At 33.8% G+C, this 10,297-nt stretch overlaps 1 protein-coding gene across 1 annotated transcript; it reads right to left on the bottom strand.

Moving 5' to 3' along the window:
• Positions 1-9: 9 nt before the first annotated feature.
• On the bottom strand, positions 10-6,411 carry LOC18039264 (alpha-glucosidase 2). Its single transcript, XM_024182150.1, is given in 13 exon segments — positions 10-291; positions 1,705-1,890; positions 2,068-2,154; positions 2,234-2,376; positions 2,456-2,624; positions 3,116-3,211; positions 3,391-3,473; positions 4,674-4,791; positions 5,474-5,620; positions 5,712-5,780; positions 5,891-6,051; positions 6,054-6,151; positions 6,245-6,411. Coding segments are annotated over 12 exon segments (1,557 nt in total). The 5' UTR covers positions 6,127-6,151; positions 6,245-6,411; the 3' UTR covers positions 10-66.
• Positions 6,412-10,297: the final 3,886 nt, after the last annotated feature.

The following is a 10,297-nucleotide window of genomic DNA, read 5'->3' as shown; positions in this document are numbered from 1 at the left end:
TTTTGGTCATCAATAATAGGAAATCAATTTCATTCTCCGTAACTTGAAGTACTTACAAGAATCCACTCATTCAAGTTTGAAACAGAAAAAGGTTATAATAACAATGCTAAAGCAGAACAAAACCTCTTCCCCAAAAGACCGAGGCTCATGGTCAATAGTGTTGGTTTCAGAGTGCCCGCGGCAAAAAGGAAACACGGCACGTATACCCATCCACCGTCCAAAAAGTCTAGGTGTTGCATTTCCAGCAAATCCACCAATATCAGGTCCTGAATGTGGCTGACCACTAAGTCCCTAATACAAGTTAAATCATGTATGAGAACGTAGAATATGTCAGAAAGAAATAACCCAAAAACAGAAAGACAAAAAGCATATGTTGCCTCCAAGTAATTCAGTTCAAAAATTGGGAACCAAAACAAACAGTTCTGCAAAGCCAGCTGTGTGTTAAGATAATGCTGGATGTCAGAATTGTATCCAAATACAAACTTAAGCAAATATCTTTAGGATACACTGTTTCAAAAGTTAAACAGAGGCTTGCATTAGTATGTTTTCTGGATGACAGACTCATAGCCTAAGATTAATAAACAAAAAGTCATAGAGAAGCAAGATAATCCTAAAAGACTATAGCCAAGCACAAATAATTACCGTAAGCCTTCATTGATATGATACTAAAATTGATGAAAATGACGTATCAGGGGGTGTTGTGCAGATCCAGCAAATTTTTTTTTTTTTTGGTTTGGGGGGGGGGGGGGGGGGGGGGAAGAGACACAGCTTAATTCCTTGAAGCAGGATTAAAAGAGGCAAGATACGACCTCATGGTTTACTCCAAGAACCCTATTGATTGAAGATGGTGAAAAATCGCACAGCATCCAAATTAAACTATCACAAAGCTCTAGAATTCTAGGTAGCATGTAAATTTCATGCCCAAGCTGAAGGAAGAAGATGATCTGCAGAATTGGTATAATGTGGCAGTCAAGGGTGCTTGGTTATGAAGAACTAATACAATTTGATAGGTGAAAATAAAAAGTCTAAAGGAGAATGGAAGGCAAAAAGGTTGAATACCTTTAATAGGAAGAATGACAAAATTATTTTCTCTTAGGAAACCAAGAACCTCAAACTAAAAAGAAGGGATATACAATGACAAAATTATTTTCTCTTAGGAAACCAAGAACCTCAAACTAAAAAGAAGGGATATACAAAGAATTGAGCGAGTTCACAAAAAAAAAAAACAGAAGAACTCCTAAAAGACCACAAAAATGTTCTATACAATTCTAAATGGATAAGCTTTCTGATAAAAGCATAGGATCTTTAGAACTAAATTGTCTCAAAACAAATAAAGCAAACCCAAAATTCACAAAATAAATTCAGGACCCCTTCCCAAGTTAGATCTGTAATGAATTAGAAGATTACGACAAAACAACTTTGATCTAAGTGCTGCCTAATGGTTGGTTCTACAGTTTTCAGGTTTTAGACAAAGCAAAAGATAACTGCTTATACTCTTGAAAGAGACCACAAACCAAACTTGTTATCGGCATACATCATTCATACAGCACTTATGTCTTCCTTATAAAGAAAGTGTAAAGATTGCTCAGAAAGACAAGAGCATCACCTATAGCAGGGCGAAAAGGCATAAATTATTTAGGGCATAAAGCATTTAGCTCATTAGTACTTTGTGAAAACAGACAAAATGAACAAATGAACACTTACCAATTGAAGTACCATGGATATACTCATATGAAGGTGCTCCCAATTTGAAACGTTATCTCCTGTCCATGTGGCAGCATATCTTTGACTACCAATAACTCCAGCTCTGGTGAGAACAAAAGGACACTTATCTTTATCAGCTAACCTCATGCCTTCATATGTCGATCGTGCCATTGGCATGCCATAAACCTAAGTTTGGCAACCCATGTTACTAACAGCCGTCATGGGAATAACCATTCACACATGTGTTGGCACTACGTTGCGGGCAAAATAGCATAGCCAAAGAGATCTATGGACGTACAAACTAATAGCCAAAGCGATTACATGTAAGAAGAAAGCCACCAGATTAGGGTTGAAAAGTTATACGTTGTGATAGGACAAGTGATTTTGACAACCTCCAATTTCATCAAGTCCTCTGTGGATGTTCCTCTCAGGCATTGTCTTTGTTACAGACTGAAAGAAAGAAAGAAAGTAGTAACACCACATACAAATAAAAAGAATGCATGTGCATCGGGATAAATTTAAGAATAGCCTTGAAGGCAGCTGGCTCGTTCATATCATTCCATATACCATCAACTCCATTATAAACAAAATCCCTGACTAAAGAGGCCCACCAGGAACGAACTTTTGATTGTGTATAATCAGGGAAAGCACAAGGCCCAGGCCACACCTCCCCTGAAATAAAGACATTGGTGACTTTAACACCTCAAAAAATTAATTTAAAGAATCAGCTTCATCAAGTGAAGAGAAGTACCAATAAAAGGCGTCCCATCTGGTTTCCGAATCCAGACATCAATTTTAGGGCCGCTATCATACACAAAATAACCATCTTCATGTTTAATTCCTGGATCAAGCATCCAGATTGCTTTGAAACCATTAAGGTGGAGATCCGTTGCCAATGATTTTGGATCTGGGAAATGCTCCTAAAAGAAATCATTATAATTCACTCCCCATGTCAATTATTATAGTGTTCTCACATAATGGGTAATATACAGCTATATAATAGTAACTCCTTGCCAGGAGACGTGTCCTTATTAAAAAATATATATATAGTGTGGATATTGTTAATTTCAAAAAGGTTGTCCATAACCAAGTTTTTGTCCTAGCAGATCCTAGGCCAGCAAATCAATGAAGGGACCATTTTTTTTCCTTTATGTACTAACCTTCATGAGAGGAATTAGTTTCAGATATTGTTAATATTACTGCATCTTGAGCGCATTGAAATGAAACTGAAGTTCTAGCAAGTACTCTACTTCATCAATTTTTGGAAGTCTAAACAAACTAATGAAACTCCTTCTCTGGGTTGATATTTGCTTTTTACTGCTTTAATGAATGTTGATTTAATTTTAAGTTATAAGTTAATTAATGGTGCAATAGACAAATCATCCAGAAATATCATTAAGAAAGAACTTGCCTTGTCAAAAGTGAAACAACGAAATCCATCCATGTAGTCGATATCCATCCATATAACATCACACGGTATACCTTTCTCACGAAATGTCCTGCAAATCTGAATATATGATGGGGTAATAATCAGAAAAGCACAAAATTAAATGTATAATAGAAGATATAGAAAGCACAATGGTGATCATAACTTTAGGAATAACAATTTTTCAGAATTTTGTTGTTCTTCCAAATATGAAGCAAATCAGGAAGAAAAATTCATTGGGAAAAAGAGAAAGAACCAACCTCATGAACTCTCTTATCAGAATCATAGCTCCAGCGACATTGGTGGTAACCTAAGGACCATTTTGGTGGCATAAACACGGTCCCTGGTAAGAAAAATCAAAAATTACAAAGTATGAGCCCAAGCCTTATGTTATTGTTGTTGTGGACAGCTTTTTCACTTTTGCTAACCCATAAAAAGTAAATACAATTAGAAGTTTCTTTTCTTTAAAGAAGAATAAATTAAAAAAAAAATTGTGAAGATGATACAATAAAAATAAAAAGATCCAAGAAGCTCTTGAAACACTAGTATAACTGCTACAATGCAGCTCCTGTGAAGAAATGAAGATGGACTAGTATGCAAAATTCCAGAACTATTCATTATTGCCATCATTGCTCTGTTTAACTGGAGGCCTCTATCTATTTCATCAATGATAATTCACGGACTCAAACGATGAAAAAAGCTCATAACAGATCATTATAGGTCATGAAATTACATTAGTGGGAGCTTGGTTATGCTATAATTCAGGGACTCAAATGATGACACGAGCTCATAACAGATCATTATAGGACATGAGAGTATATTAATGGGAGTTTGGTTATGTTTCTCAAATAGATTTTATGTTTCCAAAAACAAAAAGTATAATTTTACTAGGAGTGGTGTTTTCTAGAAACCAATATGCATAACAAAAAGTGAATATTCAAAATTATAACTAGAATTCTGGAATTATGAAAATGAATTAACTACAAAAGATAAATAATAACATTAACAATAATATAAAAATCTCATTTTCAAGAATACCAAATATGTTCTCTCAATTTTATTTTTAGAAAAAAATTAGAGCAGTCACTACCAAAAGCATTCTTTGATCAAGGAAACATCATTTGAAGAACATCAACTGTCATTTTCATAAGTAGGTTTGAGAACTGTTTTTTAAAATGGTACAAAACGCACTTTTAGTCACTCTGTCCATTAAGCTTGATTCAAGAAGGATTGCTTTTATTTTATTAGGATTCCTCTTATTCTTGTATTAGCAGAGAAGCTTTAAGAACGAAGTATCTATATCTAAATACCTCAACGAAACACAGAATTCAACTCATGCATCACTCAAGGAAGAGTTAAAAGAAAAATAGATACCGTTTAAACCACAAAATACAAAGGAACATATTATATGTATTATGTTTCCTGATTGAACATGAAAATCATGAAAGAGTGAACTGTGACAGAGGAAGTTATCTTGGCATAATAAAAACTTGACAAGGACATGGAGCACTTCAAGAAGAGAAAGCTTGGTCCAGGAGGTTACCAACTGCATGAGAAAGAGAAACCAGAACAGCAGTAGGAGAAGTGAAAAGACCAAATGTAATAACAGGATATGAGGATGGAGCAATGAACTGTATTGTTGATTCTTTCCCCAGATCAATCTGCAGGAGAATAAATACAGAAGACTGTTAGGATAGATCCATGTGGGTTACCACAAACTTTCATAATAGGTTAACTTTTTACTCAACAATGGCAATTTATCCTCCAACAACCCCACCCCAAACCCCCTTCCCTCTCTCATTTTGGGGCCTACTTAATTAAAGGGTAAATACAATCAAGCTCCTGTAGTTATAGTCTGAAATTAAAGCTGCTCCACAGTCTTTGCCCGTTTCTCATTTAACTCCCCATTACAATCCATCAATTTCCTTAACTGACAAACAATAGAATGCTGAAAAAACCAATTAATCAATCTAAGAAATAAAATACAGCAGAAAGAACAAAAGTAAGCTTTGGAAATTAGGAGCAAATATGAGAGTCACTATAGGCTAGTTTTGAGAGAAATCTGAAGTATATTCGCTTTAGTCCAACCATGGCCACGTGTGAAGACTGAGAAAAAGACCTTAAAGCTGCTTTATTTTTAGGCCAAGAGTCAAAGAGTTGAATGATATTTACCCTTTAATTAATGAGATTCGAAACACAAAACAAGCACACAATGGACCAAAAAACAACTCAAAAGCAAGACATCATGACTTTCCATGCCATGTTAAAACAACATCACAATTCAAACATTTAACCTCACAAGAAAAAAACCCAGCAGTAATACTTAAACAAGATTAAGTTCACAAGAAAGCCTTCACATCGACGTGTTGTGTCAGCAAGAACCCCCAGCGCCTCTCCACTCGGAAGTACAGCAAGCACCCAAGGATGTGACTGATACAAGGATGTTGTTCCGGTACCATAGCCCCACGAGTCCGTGTTCCATGTAAAAATCTACAGGAAAAAAGTTCACCAGATTGTAGTGGAACAAGTAAATAAGGGCTCACTGCACAGCATATCCAAAAATAAATAAACAGGAACTCACTCTCTTTCCCGTCCGCTCTAGCTGACCACTAACTTCCCCAGTTCCATACAACGACGTACCAGCAGGAAACTAAAATCCGAACCAAAAGCCATCAAATTAATCTAGCTTGAAAAAAAAAAGAAAAAAAGACATGCATTACCAAAGAAATTAAGAAAGTGCAATGCACGCAGAGAGTGAACCTCAAGTTTGACAATCTGTTGACCGTGGACGCATCGATAAATGGGAGTATATAAAGGGCGCATGTGAGTCGAGACTGGCGTGTCCCTATCCTTTCCATTCACAAACGAGAGACTCGGATACGCTGCTTGACGATCACTCGCCGCACAATCGAACCGGAAACACCTTCCTCTAAAATCGGTTCAAAAATCATGTCACCTGAAACCATGTCCGACGAAGCGATCGCCTCCGCCGCCATTCCGATTCTAGATGCCGATCTCTTCCTGCGTATGAAAAATTTTAAATAATATTCGAAAATGCAAATCAATCAAATGAATGAACGAATGAAGAAGCAAACTTATTAACTAATTAGTAACCTGATGGAGCTAAAGAGATGAGATGTTGCTTTTGTGCCTGTGGTGGTTAAAGCAAAGACGCTTCGACCATCAAACTTGTTCAATTTTGAATTGGAAGAAGCAGCAGCAGTAGACTCGTGCTTCACTGTCGTTTTTGTAATTCCACTCTAGCACTACTGCAGGGGGTTAGTGATGCTGTCATTTTGATTTATTGGTCTTTTTTAACTTAATTTAATTTAATTAATTAATTAGCTGAATTTAATAGATAGGATAAAAGTTGAATTTAATAGACCTAGAAGGTATCGATCGATTCACCGAACGCGGGGGAGGGGCATTGCATGTGCCTACAGCGAAGTGACGGAGTCCAAAATCCAAATGGTGATGAACAAGAATATTACAAGATGTTGGAGTTTTATTGGTATTTCAAAATACTAATGTCCCACATTAGAGGAAAATGAGAGCAATCACTTTATATTTGATTTAAAATTAGTATTGTGTTTGATTTAATTAAGAATTAGAGTTAAATAAATCAAATCTAGATGTAATTTAGATTATTTAAGTTGAATTAAATTATGAGACATATGAATGACTAATTCAAATTAAATAAGAAAAATGGGTGTCCAATTCAAATTATACTAGCAAAAGGATTATAGAATTTCTCTATATAAATGAGGCATACAAAAGCCTTTAAAAAAGAACAAATTACCCTTCCTTCTATCTCATATTTTCTTTATCGATTTTCCTTTTGTTGTTTTCAACTAATATGCTTGGAGTGCAACATTACAATAATAGTGTCATTGAATCTTAGAGATCAATTCACATTATTTGTGTCCTTTTTACATCGAGAAATCTTCTTAGAAGAATAGAAATTAGTCTTAAGAACAATGTTTCATGCACGACTTAACGAATCTATTGTTGTTGCTAAGTGAAAAGTGCCATGGATAGTATTGGATGAATAGTATCTATAAACAATGACATGAAACCAACAACTACTATTTATGGAGTTCTATTCTTATGCTAAAATTATTGTTTCGATTGGTTTTGGAATTTAAAGAAACAATATTGACTCATATTTCCAACAATTTTTAGTCTATTTTATGAGTTTTGATTATTACTTCAAATTAAGTACGTAAACTAAACTTATTGCTTATGATCTTTTATTACGGAAGATCTTGCGAAGATTAATGCTAAGAGAGGTTTATTATGAAATTTGTAATATTTAATACAAATTGTAATTAAATCAATTTTTTTAATGTTATACTTTACCTTTAAAGGAATCTTTTGAAACTAGTTTCAAGAAAATCGAATAAGAATTCAATTTATAATGGTTTTTAGAACTCAAGCCTGTTACATTGAAAATTTATGATTTCAGCACTACAAAACTGTTTGAAAGGGAAGAGAAGCAGTAGCGCGCGAACACATAAAAGATTAAAAGAAGCTTCGTCAATTAAGTTAGGGATAAATTAAAGTGGTGTATTTTTTTATTATTATAAGTGGAACGTATTTCTTCTTAAAAAAAATAAAATAAACTAAAATATTACAATCAAACCAGCTAAAAATTTTCGGTCAAACCTGCTAAATTAATTTGAAGATTTCGGTTAATTTTTTTCTTTTACTGATTCCTTAGTGCACTAACTAATTAAATTAAAAACAGTTTCCTTTGGTCTCGATTCGAGTTCTAAATGGAACAATAATAGTTTTTTTTTTAACTAATACATTTTGTGTCAATGGCCTCTTACTTTACAGACACTACAGTGTTAGTAATTAGTAATATTTATCTGTTAAATATAGAAATTGGCCCATATGTTAGTATTTACTAATATTTTTTAATAAAGCATCACGAGATAAGTATCACTGAAGATCATTTTTCTTGTAATAATTTGAGCTTTATCCTTACCATCTATATTAACATCAATTGTTTCAAGTGTATCAACAATCTTGTTAAACTCATCAATATGCTCTTCAAATGGTGTGCCTTCAACCATCCTCAAAGTATACATCTTTTTTCTTGATGTATAGCCTGTTTGTAAATGACTTCTTCTTGTAAAGGCTGCGAAGCTTGGCTCACAGAGCAGCAATAATTGGGTGAGCAAAGAATAACTAAGACTCAAGGTGATTGTGCTTCTTGCATTTTTTTATAAAGCGAGTTCTTTTCCTTCCTTTTTGGTTCCAAATTGTCAATAGCTTCATCCAAGCCTTGAGTAACCAGTAAACTAGCATCTTAACCTTCCACATGTTGAATAATTTCCACCAGTAAACCTACCTTAGATGCAATGCTTAGATCTTGAGCCTGTACCAAGCTCTGATACCCATTGTCATTATTCAAACCCTTAATAGATCATATTTGATCTCCTCAAAAAGTCAACATGATCCCAAGTAACAGACAAGAACAAAGAATTAAAAATAAAAATGAACAAATAAAAAAACACACAGAGCAAAACATAGTGAATTTAAGTTGTTTAACACCTGATTTTGGTGCCTACATCCATTAAAAAATAAAGCCAACTACTTTCACTATATCAATAAATGAAGCTAAAATGTTACATTAACAATTCTAGAAATACAATAATAAAATTTTATTTTTTTACAACTCTCTTTCTATTTCTCTCTTCAATGACCTTTGTAAAGTTAGGTGCTCGATCAACCTTTATAAAGTCAGTTTCAAGGTCTCTTCCTTGCCCAAGTGGTTTCTTGTCTTGCCATATCTAACAACGATGCTTATCTCATGTGCCAAACATGTGAAATTTAAACGATTCCCAAAATGACAGTAAGCTTGTGCCATTTCGATCTATGATTTTTTTTTTACACATGTGATAGGCACATGATTTCACTTACTAATCGTAGATGACATCTTTAATGCTGTCGATTGTCAATCTTCAACACAGAGCCTGAATCTTCAATTGTGATTTGAGGCGAGTTATGCAGTAGTCACTATATTACTTATTTCATGTTTATTTATAAAGTTCATAACATGACTTAATCCATGAACATATATGAAATTAGGCTCAGGGCTCCATTATAAACATGTAAAGAAGCTCCGGGCCTCATCTAAAAACATATTCAGAACATGCACATTTTAGATCTCACTATACATTCATACATCTTAAATATATACATATCAACATAAACGTGCTCAAAATGCAATGTCATGTAGCAATGCATGTCATGACCTAACTTCAATTAATTAAAAACTAAATTACATAATGGTAAATGGGAAAATAGTAAGCTTGTAGCTCAATGAATGGACATAATTTATATATAAAAATAAAATAGTGCTTATACATAATTATATGACATAACTCCACACTGTACATAATGCATAGCAAACATTAAATTGTACGTACATACATGATAAAACTAAACCAAATAGTACCCAGGGGAAATAACTACAACACTAATCGGGATCATCATTGCAAGAGTAGAGTAGAGGAAAAACCTCTCATACCCAATTGAATTATCATCTTTGCACAGGCAGAGTAATCTGAATCTCAATACACATACACAAAGTACCTAACAAGAAGGATACATTTGGTGACTGCCAATCATATCTCACAACTCAACCTATCATATAATATGCATACATATAATCATAAAATGATACTGAATTATATAATCAAACATAAATGCTTCATGAAATATATAATAATAATAATAGGAATCCACTCACAGATCCTATTTCACTTTGGGTTCTTGTGGATTCTTAAGTACTTGGATTTCTTCCAAAAAGAATTGATATAAAAACTAATATGCATAACTTATACTAAATCATAAATGTTTAAATTTTATAAATCTATTAGCCACTAATCCACAAGATATATTTCTAAATATCCAACTTTAATTTGCCTAACTTTTTTAATTTTTTTCTCCCCCACTCTCGACCTCTCTTTTCTTTTCTTTTTTCTTTTTTTCGTTTTTTCGTTTTTCCCTTTTCTTTTATTTCTTTTTCTCTTTCAATTGCTTTGGTTTGGTTTAATTGGGAAAATGATGAGAGTTGCTTCAATCTGTCACACACGCACACATGCATGCATCGATTAAATTAAAGCAGGTGAAACATATAGGTGAGGCATGCATGAG

This window comes from Citrus clementina, unplaced genomic scaffold (assembly GCF_000493195.1).
Source record: "Citrus clementina cultivar Clemenules unplaced genomic scaffold, Citrus_clementina_v1.0 scaffold_6, whole genome shotgun sequence".
NCBI lineage: Eukaryota > Viridiplantae > Streptophyta > Magnoliopsida > Sapindales > Rutaceae > Citrus > Citrus x clementina.
This window is presented reverse-complemented; position numbering and strand designations above follow the sequence as displayed.